Genomic DNA, 22,107 nt, shown 5'->3' with positions numbered 1-22,107 from the left:
AGGATTGCTGTCTTCAATGCAGAGTCCACAAATCCTAGGGCCTTCACTGAGCCAGAAAAACTTCCTGAACTCATTGCTCCCTTATCTGAACTCCCAAGGAAATTTCCACTCACTTACTTAGCCCTTAATAAGAACAAGCAACATTAGAATGCCTGCTATGTACCAGGCACTTCACTTCACTTCACTTATGTGAAGATTAAATAAGACCACAAAATCTCTAAGATTAGTGTTATTACCATTTTACTGAGGAAAGTAAAGTCCTAAGAGGCTAAATGAGCGATCCAAGGTCACACAGCTAAATATCAGAACAGAATTTGAACCCAAGGCTGATACCAAATCCCACACTCTATATACAACCTCTATACAACCTAAGGTTCAAGGGTGTTAGTTTCATTCTACATGAGAGGAGGGTTGCATGTTTCCATAGGTGAGTAACTCCAAGTTCCTTAAGGACAGAAATAGTGGTTTGACAGGTCTAGAGATTCTCCTGGAGATGAGCAGACCTTCAGTCAATATTGAATCAGTCAATGAATAGAAGAATGGATAGATGCTCTGAGATTTCACCTCTCTTCTAAAGCTTAAAATCTTAAGGGAAGGGGGCAGGTAACTAGACTAGCTCTAAAGCTAGAGACGCTAGCTGAGGAGACCCAGGCAGACGGTTCTCAAAGTGGAACTTATGATGCGAGCTCTGCCCCCTAGTGGCATGTAGGTAATCAAGAGCCCTCGGAAGAACCTCTGGCTTTATAGGTGGGGCTAGGTGACATAATCACTGTAGCAGTGTTCTCTCCCCTTCCTTGCTATGAGTAGAGTCACAAGAAGAAACAAAGGTAAACGGGAAGAACTAGAGCCCCACTTCCCTTTCCCACCAGGCCTTGGGCCTCCTCAAGCTATGGTTTCCCATTGTTGCCTGCTATTTATCGCTGGTGCCAAGGAGAGTGCTTCCTCTCCAGGCAGCTTCCTCTCTGGTCATTAGCCAGACAACTGCTGGATTCCAGGATGGCTCCAGAGCTTTTATCAACTCCTCCCAAGGAATCCAGCTCCTTCATCTTAGGCCCACATCTCCTTGAATAATGGCTCTCAAAGGTCAAACAGAATGGACTTCTTCCCTTAAGCTTTATCAAGTTAGAGAGAGTGAAGAGATCAATCCCCCAATGGCTTGTGAACATGTATCTCTGAGGATTCCCATCCAGACCTTCCATGGCCCCAAGAATGCCAGTGCTCAATTCCGTGTCAGAGATCAAATCTTTTTTCCTGTAGTTTTCACCTATGGGGTCCCAGCTCTGCTCCTCTGACCTCACAGAACATGATTGCCCCCTTCCTATGATAGCCCCTCAGTGATCTCAAGACAGAGAATACAACTTCTCTTGAGTTTTCTAAAGCCAAGTAGGCTCAGTCACCCCAAACAGAGCAGTGCACTAAGCAAAGTACACTTTTATAGTTAGAGCTATATTTGAAACTCCATATCACAATTTACCAGCTACATACCCTAGAGTGTCTTCTTTTACCTCTCATAGGCAGGATTACTTCAAGGATTAAAACATGTAGCCAAGGACAGTCCATAGTAGGTGCTCACTAAATGATATTTCTCAAAACCACACTGATTTTCCAGGTGAGAAATCATGAACTTCCTGGTTTCTTCCCTTTCCTCTCCCAGTATGAAAGATTCAAGTCTCTCAAGGGCTTTTTATGGGAAGCAGTAGCTTTCAGAACTAGCACAGCAATCTAGCCAGGGCTCCCTACTATGTGGGCTTCCCTCAGAACTACACCCATGGTAAGCAAACCAAACCATCACTAATAAAGAATTATAAGACTTTGTGGCTTTTCAAAGTTAATAAACCTCTTTGTTCAAATATTTTTCTGCCCTAGGCTCTAAATTATGCCTTCCTAACTCTTCACAGCTACTCCCTCCAATGTAAATGGACAAAGCCCTCAGTGTTGAAGACAGGGAATGGTGTCATTTGCTTGAGAGAGGTGGGGTATAGAACCAGGACTCTAGGAAGGAGTCTGGCTAGAAGCTGAGGGAGCCTCTGGTCCCCAGCTGGACTAGAAAATACCACATTGGCTGACCCTCCCCCCTCTACATCTGCTGCCCAGAATGATAACTGCTGTCTGGAATAAAGGGCCCAACAGCCTACCTACCATTATGAACACTTTCTTCCTTTTGTCCCAGAGACAGTAAGAAGCCTATCCAGGAAGAGCTGTCCCTCCTGCCAGGTAGCTTTCCCATCACCACCTCCTGGCATATGCCAACTACAAATCATACTCAAGTGAAACATCTCCCTCTTTTTTACAGAAAGGGGTCATCTGAAATCCAAATAGTAGGGTTAGAAATGGGAAATAAAAATATACGAAATACAGAAATAAATGCCACAGACACATTTTTGAGAGAGAACCATATTTGAGAGATCAATTAGACATTGCATGGATGGGGAAACTGCAGCCCAAAGAGGAGGAAGCTTTCTGAAATGTATCAGGAGAGATAGTGGTAGAGCCAGCTCTAATGCCCAAGATTTCTAACATTCTATCCAGTGCCATCGACTTCACCAGGCTGTTCCTTTAAAAGCTTTCCAATATAAAACCTGCATGCAAAGGGAAATGCAAAAGCTTAATGTAATCAAAATGCATTCAGTCATTCCTGACTAGCACTGTAATCACTTGTGAACTATGTGAATCTCAGTACATTACTTTAATTGTAGTAAATATGCGTTTAAATGTTCCTTTGCCTAATTTGTACTTTGACTACCTTTCACCATTCAATACTAAACAAACTCCAGGGAAGAAGCAAGTTCTAGCTAAATCCAAAGTTAGATACTCTGAGATCTTCAAGACCCTCTCCCAACTCTAGTTGATTAATGAGACAAGTATCACGGCATTTGAGAGCTATCATTTATTACTTCTCTACTACACACTGGATGCTTCACATAACACTCATTTCTCTATTTGTATTTTCTTAATTGTCTTTCTCACCTATTTCTAATTTATCCTTTTGGATTTTGTGTATCCTGACAATAAGTTTTCTGGGTAGCAAGTGAGATATAAGCAATACACTCTTTTATAACCTCACAAAAAGCCCGTGAGGTAAGATATTGGGCCCAATTTTTTTTGGATGAGACTACCAACCCAAAACAGGTTCAAAAATTTTCCCAATGTCTAACTAGGAAAATGAAGATTTTGTTTACTCATCTGTAAAATGGAGCCAGTACTAATCCCTGCATTCACAGGGTCTTGTAATGGTCAAATGATATGGTACGCAAAATGCCTGTCACAGTACCTGGCATATAGTAAGCCCTGAATAAATGTTAACTTTCATTTGTATTAGCCATAAACAACAATTTTCCCATTCTACTACATGACATCAGGGACTCAGGAGATAGGCCCAAACAGTCCTCACATTGCTAGCCATGCCTTCCTCCTTCCCTCTACATAAAGATCTGAATGGAAAACAGCCCTATACCATCCCCATCTCCATTCTCTCCCTTCACCAGTTGGGCGGGAATATTGATAGGAATAGAATGATCCCATTTGAATATAACCTCTTTCTTCCTTTCCCTTCCCAACTCTGGATAAGCATTCAGAAAGCAGAGATACTCAAAAGGCAAAGGAGAAGGTAGAGCAAAAGGGCCTGGAAAAGCCATTAAGGGGATATGTAGTCCCAATATCCTGGACAATTTCCAACTCCCACCTCACTAGAGGCTGGTGGGGAAATGGAATAATGGCCCATATGGAGGAATCCCAGTTTCTGGAAATGGGAGCCCCATGTTTACTCCTGGAAGTCTGATCACAGATGGCACATTCCTTTGGTCGCTGGAGTGTCTCTGAATGCTGAAAGATCCTACAGCCCTTACCTGGCTATCATATAGCACATCTCTTCTGATAATGATGATCACAGTGAAGGGACACCTCTTGGATTGGAGATGGGAATGACCACTTTGGCATTATCTCCATGGCATGATTACAGGAGCTGAGGTACCCTCCCACTGCATTCACCACCCCCAGTGGTATCCAAGTTCCAATATTCCTTGAAGGAAAGGTGCAGAGAGCACACTACCTCAGAGAGAATATGTTGGCTTCCTTCTATAAGGAAGAAAAAAACATGTAACAGAGGCCATGTTGTACAGTAACAAGAATGTGGAGTTCAAATTCCAACCAGGTATCAGCTGAGTGCAATTAAGTTATCTAACTTCTGAGTCTCATCACTAAAATGGAGAAGAGGGAGTTCCCACAGTGGTGCAGTGGGTTAATGACCCCACTTGTCTCTGTGGAGGCACCAGTTAGCTCCCTGGCCAGGAGCAGTGGGTCGAGGATGCAGCACTGCTGCTGCTGTGGTGTAGGTTGCAGCTCTAGCTTGGATTTGACTTCTGGCCTAGGAACTTCCATATGCTGCAGGTGTAGCCAAGAGAAAAAAAAAATGGAAAAGAGATCATTTATATCTTTCAGAGTTGAGAGAAAGGCTCTGTGTGCTGACAATTTTGAAAGCATCTAGCACAGCCATACTCCACCCAATAACTTCTCTTTTCTCCCATATTCAGCACCAAGGATAGGATTAACTGGGGCCATCCGAAGTGCAGACTACCAAAGTTAAAGTCTGCCTCCTTTGTTATGAAGGCTAAGGTTAGCCTTTGTTTTGAATTATTCTGGACAAGCAAATAGAAGTCATTCCCAAGAATCAGACTTTATGGTGGAAGCTACCTGTAGTGGAAAAGTCTAAGGAGCAAAAACTCCTTCCCTTACCTGGTCAAACAGTTGCTTGCCAGTGGTGTTGGGCTGGATGGCAAACTCCAGCTCTGCATCCATGGTGGTCACACGGACATTGATCTAGGATGAAATCAAAGGAGGCAAATTAGTTGTCTTGCTCTGTGCTCAGCAGAGCTTGAGACAAGTCTCTGGAGAGGGAACTAAGATGCAAGAACATAGTAAATTTAGACATTGGTAGGAAGAGAGACTATTGAAACAAACAATATCCCAACCTTGACTCCCAATCAATTTACTGAAGACGGGGTGGGGGGCGGGGGGGGGACCTACAGCTATAGGGCAATGCTCACCAAGGGGCAAATAAAAAATGCAAATCAACCTGCTATTGAGAGAAAGTAAGTGTTAACTGTACTTCTTCCCCACCTATACCAGCCAGCTCCAAGCCCACAGCGTTCTCTCCCCATCTCTGATCTGGATTATCTAAAGATAATCTTTAGATAATGGCCTGGATTATCTAAAGCACTGATCTTTGCAGAGCCAAGTTAAGGACAGGATAAAGAGCACGGGCTTAGCACCATAACTGGCTCACTCTACAACCTTGCATAAGTTTTATCCCTTTCCTTAGTGCCCCTCATCTGTTCAAGGGCAGGAGTGCAGGGGATGGAGGTTGTCAGTTACACTAGATGACTACATAGTGCTGACATCTATGGTTCTATATACTGACTTGCATTGTTAACACTTCCTGTATTTGTGTCTCCTTGGTCTCCCTAGGCACAAGAGAGGAAAGGGGCCTCGAAAGAGATGGGTGTGGGCAACACAGAGATGTTCCTAAGTCAGCAGAGGGAAAAGAGACAGGGACAGGCCCAGATGAAAATAACAAGTAGGCACACATAGGATTTCATAGGCACTAGAAAAAGTACCTTCTACCTTAAAGAGCAGATCCCATAGCCAAGGTCAATGATAGCTGAAATTTCATCAGTAGAGATTTGTTCCTTTGGCTTGAAAACTTGATAATGGTGGTAAGAATACTAATAGCAACCATAAGCAGTAGCTTTCATGTATGGAGACGTATTATTCATTAGGCACTTTATATGACTGCCTCATTTAACATCAACAATCCCCCTGTGAAGTAAAGAACACTATCTCCATACTGGGGATGAAGACTTAGATATTTGTCTAAAGTCACATCACTACTAAGTGGAGAAGACAGGGTTTGAATTCAGATCTACATCCAAACCTCACAATTTAAACCAATATATTAAGTCCCCATTACATCAAAGTAAAAAATATCTCTGTTAAAAAAAATCAAAGAATAAATTTTTTAGTTGTTAGATATTTTGCTTAAGTAACCTATATGGTACAGTCACAAGATGGCTTTTAATTTGGTCATATAATATATTTATAAAGACTATTTCATGCCCAGGGAAAAAATAGTTCAGTAATATTAAGTAAGGAATAGTAACCAACAAGACATTACGAGCTCAATTTTCTAAAAAGTATGAATACAGAGGTTACTGGAACTATACCCAAGTGTTAGTCAGTCATGGTTTTGGGGTAGTTATGTTATGAGTACATTCTCCATTTTTTAAATTAAAAATCTACATTTTCTAGGATGCTCACATATTAGTTGTCCTTTAGGGGAGGACTAAAAATATAATTGTCAAAGATGTAAATCCCCACAGAGTGAGTAAGACATTAAGCCTTATCAGTCTTCGACACTTCTGGGCCTTTCCTGAGCACAGGGGTCAGCTAGCGGGGAAGAGGGGGCCAGACAGCAATTTTGCCAGCTAAACAATTCTGATGAGGACCAGGCCTGAGGAACAATTTTGTAAATAAATCTCACCAGGGAGCCAAGGAGGAAATCTATTTCAGGATTGACAATGGGACAGGAAAGGCCATGAAGGCAGGAACAAGTATGGCAAGTACCCCAGTGGGAGACAGAGAGCAAGGTTAGCCACTTTGACTCAGTGTTACCTAGGCTTCCTTCCAATCCGGTAACCTCCATAGAATGGACTTTCATAAGGTAGAGAGAATGTGGCCTGATGGGCTGAAATTTGGCCTGATCATCTAGCCTTAAATTACCCTTGAGCTGACAGGGAAGATCTCAAAACACCAATGACTTGACGGGATAGGAAAGAGTAGAAAAGGGACAGTGGGCCTTTTAGTACTTTGAAAGATACCATTCTCATTCTCACCTCAAGGTTTCTATCTTAATGAACGTTACCTCTCTAATATTCAAGACTCAATGGATACTCACAAGACATTGGCTAAGCAAAGGGATATAAGAGGTAGGTATAGCATAATATATGACTCAGAGGTGGGAACATTTTACATCTTGACTTTTTTTTGTGCAATGGACCCTTCTGGGCAGTTTGGTGAAGTCTATTAACACCCTACTCAAAATATTTGTAAATGCATGAAATAAAGTATGTAAGTATATAGAGAAAAGGGATCAACTATATTAAAGAGTTACCAAAATTTAATACATACTTATTTATTATTATATTATATAATTATCTAATACTGGGTCTTATTAGTTATTACTACTGTAATTTCAACTTTGTCTTCAGTATAAACGATATTTTTGGAAAACAAATATGTAATTTTCCTCTCTCCAAGTTCATAGATCATTCCCACTTCAAATTACACCCATGGACTTCATGGAGGCCTCAGGACTCCTAAGAAATTTATTTCAGGTTACCCAATATTAATGGAATATTATGTCTAAGAACATATGGTTGCAGTAGGGCTGTAGGACCAGTCCCTGACCCCAAGGTACTTACTGAATAACAGGAAAATTATAATATACGAGGGAAACCCTGAAAAGTGCCATAATAGAATAAAATAAATATGTTTTTGTGGAAATATGGATCCACAGGTCAAAGTATTTCCACTGATCTCTATGAATAACCTTGATTTTGAAAAAGGGAGCATGGGAGTCGGGAGAAGAGCACCCAAATGCCCCAGGTAGAGAAAGCAATACATGTGATAGCCCAAAAAGAGGCACAGGTGAAAGTATGCAGGCCTACTCTGGTGTAAATAAGGCCTGCAGGGTGAAGAGTGGGCAGAGAGGCTGGAAAGGAGATGGAAGGCCTTGAAAAATATGCTAGAATGTTGGGCCTTAACCGTGTTGAGAGTAGCCAACTAGCCTGAATGTTTTGAGCAGGGAGGAAACTGAGGAAAGGGGTGTGACTCCAGGGAACATTCCACAGCCTAGAAGTTCCATTTAATTCACACTTTTGGGAAGAATTTTCAAAGGAAATTCAGTCTCTTGCAGATCATGTTAATAGCAGGTCATGCCAATCTAGCATCTTCAGTTAAATATTTAACTCAAATATTTATTAAATAAATATTTCTTAAATAAATCAGTTGGTAGAAAAGTAATAAGCCAGGGTTAGGATTAGGCATGTCAGAGAGGCTAGTATAGTCCACACTTCTTTCTTCCTAGATAGGACATCACCCCAGAACGAAGGCTCTCCTAAAGCCTGAAGCTGTCCAGGTGAAACCAAACTGGAACCTACTTCTCCAGAGTTCCTGCTCAGAGTTTCTGTCATTCCACTGTGGCTGCTTCTCCAGGGAAAGCAGCCTGTGGTTTCCTGAACTTCACTATGGAGACAAATAATCTTAGATTTAAAAAAAAAAAATTAGAAAGTCCAGCAAACACAAAGGGACTTCTATTCTTGCCACCACTTAACTCAGAAGAAAATGTGAGTCACGAAGACAAGGTCATGGAGTCTATATTCTCTGTTTTTTTGTGTGTCAGAGGTAGGGAGGAGTAAGGATAATAGCAGAAACTGGGGCTGAAGGTGACAGGTATAGGGCAGAAGTCTTGATTTAAGAAGATCCCTTGCTTTCCTTAAGAGCAATCTGGGACCCAAATGTGTAAGAGATGTTGTAGGCCCAGACCCACTTGCCACACAGAGCCCACTGGATGAGTACCCACTACCTTCCTTTTGGGCCTGGCCTCTTCAATCTCAATGAGAAGAGGGGAGTCTAGTTTGGGAGATAAGAACTTGAAAATAAAGCTTCCAAAGTCAGCAAAAAGTTCCCAAGCTTGGCAGGAGTGGAGGAGCTTGCCTGGATGGGGTAACATTTCAATATGTGGTCCCCAACAGAGAACTAAATCCTTGTCTAAGCCTGTCCCTGAAGACTGTGTCTCTAGAGAACATACAAGGTTTAAGGGGGAAAAAGTCTGGGTGTGGCAGGTGGGGGGGGTCACCCTCTCATACATACTAGCCCTCCCACCCCTAGCCCAAGAACAATAAATCCACTATTATTTATTGAACAATTGAACACAGACACTTCCCACACCAAGTCCTGCACTGTACACTAACAAGCTCATCTCAGTGGTCTGCCATCCAAAGCCCTCAACAAACTGGGATCTTTCCTGTGTCCCCAGTTGGCTGGCCTAAGAAACAAAAATAACCAGGCCAGATGCTACTTCTGCCTAGGCTGCAACAGCTGGGGTACTTTGGTCTCTGGACCTGGCCAGCTTCAAATAAAAGACCCTCTCTTTCTCTAGGGCCAGGAGCACCCAGATGAGCAGTAGCCAGGCCACAGTAAGATCAAGGCCAATTTTCTTCTCACTTGCTCCCTGTCACTGAACTATAAGATGGCTCTTTCCTGGGGAGAAATTTGAGAGAGATAGAGGAGAAAATAGAGACACAGTCAAATAATCACAAGTGACGTATCTAAAGCACGAACCTTTACGCTGGCATTGCGAGCCCCCCAGCCCCACCCCGTCATGAATTGGGAAATTAAAGAGCACAGAAACAGGTAACAGAAGGATGGCAATAAACATTTACTGAATAGCAACTATGCCAAGCCCCATCAACCACAGTCTCACTTAACATCACGGAAACCAAATTTACTCAGCCAGCAAGTGATGAAGCGGGTCTTCTGGACATACCCAGAACACCATCCTTGACTCCACCTACCTCTCCAGTAATGCTGATTTACTGCTGACTTCAGACACTGCCTTAGCAACTATTTTGGCCAAGGCCCAAACACTACAGCATAGGAAGCCTGGGCACACATGAGAAGCACTGCTTCAGAAGGCCCCCTCGCCAGGGCAGAGTTTGTGAGTCAGCCCAGTTGGGTCTGGGCTCAATGACTTCATCCCTCACTTGCAATCTCCCCATTCTCTGCAACAGCCCAATTCTTCTGGGCTTTCAGTGGCTGCTAAGGAAAAGGCAAAGGTAAGTGCAGGAGGGTGACTAGTGGCAGGACAAGCCCTCCTAGGGTAAACTCAGAACTTCAGTCTCTTCCCTAGACAGAAAGCAGTCATCACAGTGTCACTCAAACTGCCTGTTCCCATTATTTAGTCCCTAGAACTCTAGCACCCACCATTTCCTGCTGCCAGAACTAGGGCCAGGCCAGGGCAGGGCAGGGCAGGGCCTGGTCTGTCTTGCCTTTTGGGATGACAGCACTGCCTCAAGCAGCTGTTTTCCATAAGGGGGAAAACAAGGGTTGCTTTGAATCCCTAGCATAGGAGACATTCTCAGCCACCACACAATCCCACCCCCCTCTTTCCCTCCTCCTCCTCCACTGACTCACCCACTTCCCAGCAACTCAGCAACTCAGTCTCTTCCCTGTCGACTTGGAAGTGGTACCTGGTACAGTTATCTGTTCTGGCCTCTTCCTACCCATTTCCAGACCTTAAAGCAGCTGGTAAGACCTGCCCAGAGTTAACCCTTCCTATGCCTGGGCTTTTTCCCAGCAGTTTCTAGAAAGGAGAACCATACCCAGTGCCACGCATACCTACCTTTAATGGGTCAGCAATAATTCTTTAATCACGCCAACTGCTGAAAAGGGCATGGGAGACAAGGGTCCACTTTCACTTGCTTTGGCCCAACCCTGTCCTCCAAAAGCTCTCTGAGAAGCATTTCAACTGGGAGACAAGGGCATATTGGAGACTGGGTGTTGTTACTCCCTCGGTTATCATATATTTGGGGGAGTAAACCCAAATGAAAGTAACCCCTCCTAGCAATGAGAACATAACTACATTGTCACTAGAGGAGGAGTCCTCAGGACAGAGATTAAAACTGAAAAGGTCAGAAACAATGAGGTTACCTTAGCAAGCTACAGTTTCCCCATTAATACAACCTTAACTGCACAGCCTTTTGCTCAACCTCCAGCTGAGGTAGAGTCACACTGTTCCTCTCAACACATGAAGGACAAGAAGGAAACTAGCTCCTCACCATTACACCTAACTCCAGGACTTATTTTTCAAAATCAGCTCAGCCAAACCATACCCCAGGAGTATCAGCTCATATCTCCTTTTGCCGACAAGCTCCTTAGTATGACCATTTATCTTCTTTAAATTTCCTCAAGATTTCAATCCACTTATCCCAGAATCTCATCTGGCTCCTCCAGAATAAACCCTCTCATCTGACCTCTCACCCCATTCTCTAAGAGAACAAACAATCCAGAATCCCCAACTATTAGACCTGAAAGGGACCTCAGAGATCACTTGATTGAAATTCTGCAATATACAGCTGGGGAAACTAAGGTCCAGAGAAGGAGAAGCACTGGTCCAGGGTCACACAGCTGCTGGACAGTGTGAGAGCAAGGATTGAAAACCTGGTTCTTGATCCACTGGCCATAATCAGCCATAGAGATGCTCTGTTAGAAAACAGTAGATGCTTTGGGTTGCTGATCTGAAAAGACTATGTGGAGGAGGAAGGACCAGCTTGCTTTTATGAAAAACTCCAAGCTGGCACAGCTTGGAAGCCTAGTGTACAACAGAGAGCAAGCCTAACTTTCAGGCTCTGATACAGTCATCTTCACTCATTCCAGAGAGACTAAAACTTTTTATAACATGGAAGAAATCCAAAGATCCTTTGTTTCTAGAACAGCTTCTTTTGCAAAAACCTAGATAGAAACTGATTCAAAAGGTCCTTGGCAGCAGCCACAGCCAAGAACCAAGCTGGAGGTTGGGATGGGGCACAGGTAGAGGGGTGGGGAGGGATATAAACAGGGTGGAGATGACACAGCAGGGAAAGAGGCAGAGACTTTGAGAAATGAATTTATATCCAGATAGCCAAGAACAACAGGTTCTTCAATTCTCATAAAACTTTTAAGCTGCTGCAGTAAAAGTCGAGAGGGGCCATCATTAATAAAGTAAGTCTCTCAAATTGGTAAAGCCCCTCTCTGGGGCCACACCCAGCTGGGTTTCAGTCTCTAGCATCAGTTTCCTGCTTGACCCAGCTTCCTGCCTACAAGTTTCAGAGGAAGTATTTGTAGACTGGAAACACAGACCTTTTGCAGCTGCTTTGAGATGCCAGTTCCGCCCAGAACACCAGAAGGGGGCTCTACTCTCTGCTCAGAAACACACCGCAGCAACCTCCAGCATTACAGCTCTGAAGCACACTGGAGCTGCCCTAAGCCTTAGCTTGGGTTCCATCCATTACTCATAGGAATTTCTACCCTGTCCTATGCTCCTGGATGTTAAAATTGTTGAAGCCATGATCAGTCATCATGATCATACGCAGGGGCAATGGGAGGCTTCCAGACTAAATTTAAAAGCTTCTGTTTTCAACCCCAGAGCTAAACTAAGGTCAGCTTCTTGTCAATCTTGCTGGTAAGCCAACAGTAAAACCTGGTATCTAGGGAACCTACAAAATTGGAGCCCTCATCCCAGAAATAACAATCTTAGTTCTTTGAGGAACAAATCATGGTATAGTACAAAGAGGCTTTAGAGTCTCTCTGACCTTCCTTTTTCTGAAACTCAGTTTTCTAATCTATAAAATGGATCTAATAATATCAACCTCACAACAGGGTTACTGAGAGATTTAAGTTAAAATAACAGTCATGAACATACTTGGCACATCATAAATAGAATGTGATGATTACTAACCCTTCCTTTTTTAGCCATATTATTACAAATATTCTACTTCTCAGGAAGGATTTAAAACAAAAACCTGTTCAACTGTACCCGAGGGCTAGGGACTAGACCTCCAGAGAGCTCCTGTAGCATAAAAGACTCTGACTTTAAGGGAAAACTCTAAAATGTGATTAGATTTCTACTCGGTTAGACAATTTGGAACCATGCATATCAGGTAGATACAAACATATCCTTGCTTTATTTTAAATGTTCTCTCTCTTGGGAGGGATAGGGATTTCCCCCAAAAAAGCAGAGCCCTGAGGGGACGCAGAACACAACCGAGCATCTATGCTATCTTGTCCCTTTAAAGGCTGCCTGATCTTTTTTCCTTGTTCTGGGCTCTGCCTTGGCATATTCTCCAATCATGTTCCACTGTATACATAAGTCCCCACCACTTCAACAAAACCCACCAAGATGTCCAAACTCCTTCAGCTGATATATCCAGAAAAACCACAAACTGGGTCTGCAAACTAGCACATCAGCATTAACTGGGAAAATTTTTAAAATACAGACACCCTGGCCTCACCCACAGAGATCATGATTTATGTTATAAGGAGTAAGACCCAGGCATCAGAAGTTAACAGCTTTGTGGGAGTTCCCGTTGTGGTGCAGTGGTTAATGAATCCGACTAGGAACCATGAGGTTGCGGGTTCGGTCCCTGCCCTTGCTCAGTGGATTAAGGATCCGGCATTGCTGTGAGCTGTGGTGTAGGTTGCAGACACGGCTTGGATCTTGCGTTGCTGTGGCTCTGGCGTAGGCCGGTGGCTACAGCTCCGACTGGACCCCTAGCCTGGGAACCTCCATATGCTGTGGGAACGGCACAAGAAATAGCAAAAAGACAAAAAGACAAAAAAAAAAAAGTAGTCAACAGCTTCAGATAATTCTAAGGCCCAACCAAATTTGGGAACTTCTGGCATGGAATCAATCAGCCTCTCATGGGCTAGTGTTAATATGGCCAGGGGGATGCTTGATGGAAGAGAAACACAGCAGGTAGAGAGCAGTCTGTGTGGACCTCTGAGCCCAGTGAAGGGCTCCCCAGAGTTGAATGCAGCCACCTCCACAAAAGATCAGAGATGCAATCAATCCTGCTACTGCCCCCAAAGCCCCTGCTACTTGCCCCTCCCTACCAAGTATCATCATTTCTCACCACCACAGACACTAATGTGCACTAAAGCAATTTCTCTCTTGTAGGAGGAACATAGCTTTGTACTCTAAAAACCTGAGCTCAGGATCCCGATCTACCAATAACAAGCCATAATCTCTCGATCTTCCCACCTGTAAAATGGGCATAATGACACCCATCTGGCACAGTGTTGTACAGTGCTAATGTGGTGTTTACCAAACTTAGCTACTTGGAAATCATTTGGGGCACTAGTTTAAAAACCCAGATTCCTGGACCCCACTCCAAGCTTACTGAAACAGACTCTCCAAGAGATGGAGCTTGGCAATCAATAGTTTTGTCCAAGGTGATTCTTATCTTCCAGGAAGTTTAAATAAACATCACCTGGCACCAGATGGGTGTCATTACGCCCATTTTACAGGTGGGAAGATCGAGAGATTATGGCTTGTTATTGGTAGATCGGGATCCTGAGCTCAGGTTTTTAGAGTACAAAGCTATGTTCCTCCTACAAGAGAGAAATTGCTTTAGTGCACATTAGTGTCTGTGGTGGTGAGAAATGATGATACTTTGGCCTAAATTAGTTGATGGAGGAGCCCTTTTCCTACCAACACCCCAGGGAGTAGGAAGCCCCTCTTGTCAACAAAAAGGAAGCTGACCCAAAGGGCTCCTCCATCAACTAATCTAGGCCAAACAAGGGAAAGTGTTCTTGGTGTACCACTAAGGAAAGCAAAGGGTCCAAGACTGAGACATGAAGGCAACAAGAGATAATCTCATCCCATTTAGAAGAGACAGGTTGGAGTCAGGCAGAGAATGGCTTGGAAAGCCCCAAAGGAAACCACAGCACATTCTTAAGGTTGATTCACAAATATATGACAGAGAGGGTGGGCTCTGGAGGGAGGTCCTGGAGGCGCTGCAAGTCTCTAGGCCTCTTGAAGCATCAGTTTCCCTACAAGTGAAATGGGAACAACAATGCCTACTTCACGAGACTGTTTCGAGGACAGTATTATCTCCTTTACTTACTGCAAAGAATCTGGTTGGGCACCTACATGTATTAGATGTTTGTTATACTTTAGTTCCTTTTTCCTACAACCTCATTATCCAATCCAGGACCTCTGGCTCACCCTTATACAATAATAACCCCAACCCCATGTGCACAGTGCTTTACAGTTTAAAAAACATTTCTCCACATACATTCTTGCTCTGTATGAAAGGCAGGGCAGAGACAAGCACCATTTTATAGATGGGAGAAATGGGGAGGCTCAGTGAGGTAAATGGTACTTTGCTCAAGTGTGAAGGAGACAGGACTAGAACCCAGGTCTCCCCAACTACTAGTAAGTTCATTGTTCTTTGCCCTCCCAAGTTTCTATTATTTAAGGTTGCAAAGGAGTCTTTCCAAAGGCTTACTTTTTTACCATTTATTTCATCTAAGAAATCTAGTGGCCTCTGGCCTCTTTCTCTTTCTCAGGGTGATACAGGAAGGGGTTTTCCTTGGGACTGCAGAAGATCAAGGCAGTATGGACGGGGTGGGAACAGTCTTGTAGTGGAGGGAGCCATACCATTAGCCAGGATCAACCAGCCAAGAACAGTGGGCCAGTAACCTTGAGATAGTCCCTTCCCCTTCTAGGTCTGAGTGTCCCCAACTGTACTAGGTATGTCTTGATCAGTGGTTTTCAATTGCATTGCTTTTTTTTTCTTTTTAGCAGCTCTCTGCCTCTTTAATCGCCCAAACAGAAAATTGCAGGAAACTTTAAGATACAAAGTACATAAAAGTAGAACCATTCTGGTTGAAGGAGAGCTACAGCTCCCCAGCCAGCTTGACCAAATACAGTTTGCACTGGACTAGCAGTTTGGGGGAAGAGAAGGAGCTCCAGTTTTAACCTTGTAAAATTCTACTCATCTTAACTCTGCACTGATTCCTTATAGGACTTAAAAACTCCTGGGCCTAAGTTTCCCCATAGAGGTGGTTGGACCAGTTGACCTCTATAGGCCTTTTTTCTGCCTTGTGATTCTAGGAAAAAGGAGCCTAGTAATCCCCCAGTGGAGAACTGTGAAGAAACCAACAAGAACAAAGTCTTATCCCTACCCCAGAGAACCCCTTTGCCTCTGGTGACTCTGAACTCAGCTCTTCAGGCAGTTCCTCAAGCACTGGGTAAAGGGCGGCTTCGCTGGTGGGCAGACAGGCAGGAAGGCGGGTGCCCCACCCTCCCTTGAACAGGAAGCTAGCTACATCCTCTTTTCCCCAGGCAGCACATCTCCAAAGGTCCCCAGCAGAAGTAGTGGGGGCAGGGAAAAGAAGAGGACGGGGGAGTTCCCATCGTGGTGCAGTGGTTCCAACTAGGAACCATGAGGTTGCAAGTTCGATCCCTGCCCTTGCTCAGTGGGTTAAGGATCCGGTGTTGCCATAAGCTGTGGTGTAGGTCGCAGACACGGCTCGGATCCCACATTGCTGTGGCTCTGGCATAGGCCAGCAGCAAAAGCTCTGATTAGACCCCTAGCCTGGGAACCTCCATATGCCATGGGAGTGGCCCTAGAAAAGGCAAACATAAAAAAAAAAAAAAAAGGAGGATGGGGCCTGAAAGGAAACTGAGCATGCAAATCACCTCAGTGTGCCAGGGGAAGGGAGTGACTAGGTCCTGGGAAAGAGTAGCAAAGGAACTCCATTCTTTACTGGGGCCCAGCTCCCCTGACAAAACCTTGTCAAAATGACCTATGGCTAAAGGAGTCAGAAGGTTGGTACAGCAAGCAGCCTGGGCCCACCCACTCCTTTACTGAGTTTCTCCAGCTTGAGGAGCTGGGCCTCATTCACAGATGTTTCCAGTTCTCTCTTAGAGTAAGAACACAGATACCATGCCATGGGGTGGATGGGTATAGACATGAGTTAACACTCAAGAATAGAGGGGCTCGTCATGCCTCTCAAAGCCAAAGGAGGCAAGCAGCTACCCACTTGGCCACACTACCAGCCCACTTTCCCGTGCCCACCCCCATACCCTGTGACTGCAGCCCAGCCCTCCCCACATCCTGTTCTCAGAGAACACGTGGCTGCCTGGGGAAAGATAATGTCATTACCACACTTCCCCTCCCTTCAGAAGGCTTTGGTTGACTGGGGAGGAAGCTGGAGTTCTCTGCTTAATCAAGCTGAAAAATCTGCAGTAATCTCCCAGTTTCACAGACAAGGACAAGAATGTGACCAGCTAACCACAGAAGCACCTTCCACACTGGAGAATCCATGCCTAGAGAAAGTTGGTGATAGTCCAAAGTACTGGAAAAAGGAATTTTCTGAGAAAACATAAATTGGCAACTTCTACATTTGGAAACTGAAAGACAATATGCCAGTGCTCTTCTCAGGAGATACAAAAACACATTAAACTTATTTTTTAAAGGTTCCCAGACATTGCTGAAGTCTCACTACACATGGTTTTAGATACCAGTCTCAGCATTTCTGCTAAAGCAACATGATTTGCAGAGGGTGTTAATGGGCCTAGAGTGGCTCTGGCCACTGGGTAAAATAAAATGACTTCAGGCCAATAGGAACACCTCCTCCAACAAGCTCAGAGAAAGAAATGGTGAGGGGTTACCACAGTCTGAGCCCACTCATTCATTGTTCAATTTACCTTCACTCCTCTCTGACCAGCTGACACACTGGCTCCCCCTTGTCTTTCCTTCCCAGACTATAAGTAGCAAAGAATGTGGCTGAACATTCCATCTGCATATTCAGGGAGTGCCTCCTCATTCATCCAGGGTGAGAAAACAGAAGGCAGATGCCATTCCACAGCACTGCCTCACTAAATGCGGACCTTCAGTGTGGCATGATCCTGGGCAAAGCTTGTATGGGAGATCTTGGCCAACTACCCCTAAACAAGTTGTCCCCAATCCCACTCAGCCTGCTACTCTCCCACACCTAATCTTGCAGCCCAATCTAACTTTTGCCCCCATCAAGGAACAAGGTATATCTTGTAGGCCTTAGGAAAATATCAACTCTTAGCACCTGCCTCCAGTGGATGTGCTGAAGGCTAAAGACTGGCATCATACCTGCCCTAGTTATCTCTGTTTGTAGCCACTAGCTCACAGGCTTCATTTTTGTCATGGTCATCTTCCTGGAAGCAGAGGTATAGAGAGCCCAAATAATGCCCTTGAGCTTGGTGGATCTATGATTGTTTTTGGAGAAGTCCTGAGGCAGGGTGAGGGAGGCGATTAGTAAGAGAACAGGGACATGACATCCAGCTTGTTACTTTTGGTCCCTACATAGATTAACATAACTTCTCCAAAAGCTAGCTTAGTATTTTTTTTTTTGAGTTGACAAAGCCACATCTTGCCCTCCAAACCACAAGCTCAGTTACTAATTTACTGAGACCAGTAAAAACTGTTTAACCTATCCAACCAACAACACCAAGGTTTTTAGCACCCCTACCACTAGAAACATACAATCATTGTACCCCCCTAGTGATAAGGTGAGCATGCATGAAACCACTCACCTCCAACACATACACAACATCAGAATTCTTCAAGTAGAGTAAGAAGCACCTCCACCCTAACTTTGGTCTAGTTTCTTCAAATAGCAGCAGGAAAGAGGCCCACCAGAAGCTCTACAGAAATTACCCAGTAGCTTCCCTCAGGCAATAGATATTGTTCCATAATACAAAGTGAGCCCTAAAATTTTACCTACAATTCTAATAAGACCTAGAAAAGCAAACAGGACCACATCTTACCTACCCCAGGTATTTCAGAAGGAACTCTATCCCTGACACAGTCACATATATACATACACTGGTTTCACATATCACTAAGTTATCAGACACCCAATATGGATCAGGCTTTGAGATGATTCTAATGCTTGCACATGTGCATGTGTGAAAGAAAGTAACCAAGTATGTGATAGTATTTTTTTGTTGGTGAGGGGTTGCAAGTAGATGCGGAATTACCATGCTGTACAGCAAAAGCAGTAATAGAGGTAATCAGAGGAACTGTGGAAACATAAAGGGGCATCCAGGCCACAATGGAAAAGGCAGGAGGGCAAGAGGTTTCTAGAGAAAGAGAAGACATTTCCTGAATGATAAATAATATTTGCACAAGAAAAGAAAGATGTTAAAAGGAAAGGGAAGCTTATGGTATTCCACGTAGGCAAATAGCCTATACAAGGACACAGAGGAAAAAAACACTGTGTGCGCCCTCCAAATGCCACAGGGAAATATATAATGTATGAAAACCCTCCCAAAAATGCAAAGTTAAGGATAAAGGCCTCCTTTCCCAGCTCCCTGACCCTCTTGCCAGAACCTAACAGAAGTGAATCACTAGAGACCTTTCCACCAGCTCATCAGATCTGAGGGAGGTGTGACACAGGCAGAGACAGAAATCTCTGAAGAAAAAGCCAGACACGGTGGCCTGATACATAAGATACAGGTAGGAAGCTGGCTCTGTTCCACACAGCCCCACTGAGCTTAGTTTAATGAGCACTCCCAATACTAGCTCCCACAAATCCTACTCTCCAGACCTTGAGGGAACCTACTACAACCCATTCAGTCCATAGGGAAAATCCATATACCCACAGATAGACCTGGAAGGGTGATCAGACTAAGATTTCCCACTGCACCCTACCACACACACACAAAGAGGAAGTGAAAGCTACCAGCACAGCAAGGGCTTGGAATTGGCTTCAGCTAGGCTGCCTGGCTTTTGCAAAGGGGCGGACACCCGCTGATTTCACAAACTGTTTTGCCCTCTTGAGTAAGGGTTCCTCTAACCATTTTTGCCTCTGAACTTTCTATTCTTCCCATCCAATAACCATCCTGTCTAACCTGAGTCTCATAATATTGCTTCTCCTTTACCCCACTCCCTCATCTGGAGACTTTTAAGGCTCCCCGGAGCTGGGATTCCTCTTCACAAAGCAACAGACACATCCACACAAATTCTCATACTATTTCCTCCCAACATGCTTCACTGGAAGGCAGTGCTGTACAGGGAGCACATTTACACATTAAAGGCAGAGCTTAACTAGGCTCCTAAAATTATTTGATCTCAAATAATTAAAGAGGGCAAATACAATGAAAGAAATAATGAGAAATGTGGCATTTTTCAAGCACCTTCAATATGTCAGGCACCCTTTTAAGGGTACCTTCACACTCATGAGCTATTTTCTCTCTCATAAATTCTAAGGAAGTGGGTATCATTTTTAAATCTCCATTTTAAAGATGGAAAACTGAGATTCAGAAAGGTTCAATGCCTTACCCAAGGTCATATAGGTATAAACAATGGTTGAAAATAATTCTACATAATTGGCCCACTTCAAGTCACCTTGAACAATCCTGACTAGACACCTGCCCAACTAAGTCACAAGAAAACCTGAGGCAACTCTACTTGGAATATGCACCATTAATTGTCACCTTAAAACCATGTAAGTTAACCTCACTCACTTACTACCCACAAATATGCTTCAGTCCCTAAAGGTCAGAACATCTTTACACATTCCACAAGTATTCTATACTATTGGGCATAAAGGTGCATTGCTTTGGGGACAGAAGGGAAGGGGAGAGGAGGAGCAGCCCTGATGAGTGTTGTACACTTCCCTGTGCCCTAGTTACTACCCCTCAGGCAGCTTGATGCTTGAGCCTCCTAGGCCTGGGAGCCTAGATTTGGGTAGGAATCTACAATCCTAGGTGTGTTTGGGGAAGGGCAGGCACAGCAGAAGAAAGAAGAGAAGGTATTCCAAAGCAGGTCTGGTGCAACCACTCTTAGAACTCTGGCTTTTCTAAGAGAATGACTCAGCCTTGGCATAATATTCTCTCCATTCCAGGATTCCCAGAGATTCAGCAAGAATGGGCATGAGTGCCCAAATAGGCATATAAACACACAACTGCTAACAAAGTGCAAATCCCAGAACATTAGGTATAAGAGCTCTGGATGGAGCTGATAATGCCTCCTTGTCTGGGCAAGAGCTACACTCTAATATCACCCTTACAACAAATGGTCTCAGTGTCTTGCTCCAAAAGTACCCAAGATTCCTCCTGTTCAGGTGTGGTCTGAAAGAACACAAAGAATGTACCTTCTCAAAAAGCCGGGCTGATTTTAGGAGGCTCAGGAAAGCTAGGGATGAAGCAATGGGAGGAGGAACAGGAAGAGCTAGCCCCAGCTCTGGAATCTCCTGTTAAAGAAGGTTTTGGACTTCTGTGTTTTTATTTTCAAATATGCCTAATTATCATCAACTGGAGCTGCTTACTTATCAGATTTAGGGCCATTTGGGATAAAAAGCTAAGTCTTACATAGGAACAATGAGCTGTAGGAAAGTATCATCTATTGTTTTTTTCCACTCCAAGAAGGATTCGATTCTAATCCTCAGTGACTATGACCCCAAGTATACACCAGGAGGAGAAAGAATGATTTGGTTAGTTAGTGACTAACCACAAGCAACCCAATCATAAATCAGGATTGAAAGGCCTACCAGGTGCCTGGCTCAGCAAAGAGGAATCATGAGTTTATAAGAAATTGGTATATAATAAGTTGATAGTGTAAAGTATAGACTAGCAGGAGTTGGTAAACTGTTTCTGTGGGCCACATATGATCTCTGTTGCATATTTCTCTTTTTTCTTTTTAACAATGCTTTTTAAAATATGAAACCTATTCTTATAATACATACAAAATCAGGCCTCATGGGCAAGTTTGCTAACTGCTAGACTAGAGCAAATACTGGCAGGCTAGTAACTCCATTCACTATCTGCAAGGCCTCTAATCTGGACCAATAGTTCTATTCACATTCTACTTTTCCTAGAAGATGGGCAGCAAGAGCTTTATCTGAAAGTTAAACAAAGAAAATTGATTCAGAAAATCATACACAGTAGCCTGCTCCCTTCCTAAGTAAAGGCAGTGAAATAAAAAAGGTAACAAGCTTAGATCGCTGATCATCTTCCCCAAAGGTTCATTCACATACCTTCCAGAAAGGTCCTGAGTCAAGCTGACACTCCTCAATATCAGGCCCCAAAATAGGGAAAGAGTCATGGAGTACCTGGCCTTTAGGCCTCTGGCTCAAACCTCTGGCCTTTAAGAGCAAGAGGCATGCATGAAGTAGAAAGAAGAAGGGGACCTTCCCAGCCAGCCTATTAAGGGCTCAAGAAATGAAGGGACATACGTGGCTTTCTTCCCTCTCTATCCCTTTAGAAAACATTTGGAGAATAAAAGGAAATCAAGTTGGAGATGCCAAACTCAGTGGGAGGAAAAGCTAAGAATGAAACTAATGCCAACCAACCACAAGGCTCCAAGGCTAAAGACTTCGGTTAATGCCCAACACTGCACACAAACCCATAACTTCTAGACTAGGTCTAGAACCCGCAGGGTCCAATTAGCACTTCACTCACAAGTGGTGAGAAGAAACCTTTAAGGAATGCCCACCTTCTAACTTCCCACTCCACATCCTGGTTCCTCA

General features: G+C 43.9%; 1 protein-coding gene across 1 annotated transcript in view; it reads right to left on the bottom strand.

The window, feature by feature from the left end:
• Positions 1-22,107, bottom strand: part of MSN (moesin) — a 63,978-nt gene that overhangs the window by 19,313 nt on the left and 22,558 nt on the right. The window contains exon 2 of the mRNA XM_047765881.1: positions 4,732-4,815. Coding sequence (XP_047621837.1) covers positions 4,732-4,815 — 84 coding nt within the window. The remainder of the gene's footprint in view (positions 1-4,731; positions 4,816-22,107) is intronic.

The sequence above is a fragment of the Phacochoerus africanus genome, chromosome X (assembly GCF_016906955.1).
Source record: "Phacochoerus africanus isolate WHEZ1 chromosome X, ROS_Pafr_v1, whole genome shotgun sequence".
Taxonomy (NCBI): Eukaryota; Metazoa; Chordata; class Mammalia; order Artiodactyla; family Suidae; genus Phacochoerus; species Phacochoerus africanus.
Note: the sequence above shows the minus strand (reverse complement) of the source record. Positions and strands in the feature narration are given on the sequence as shown.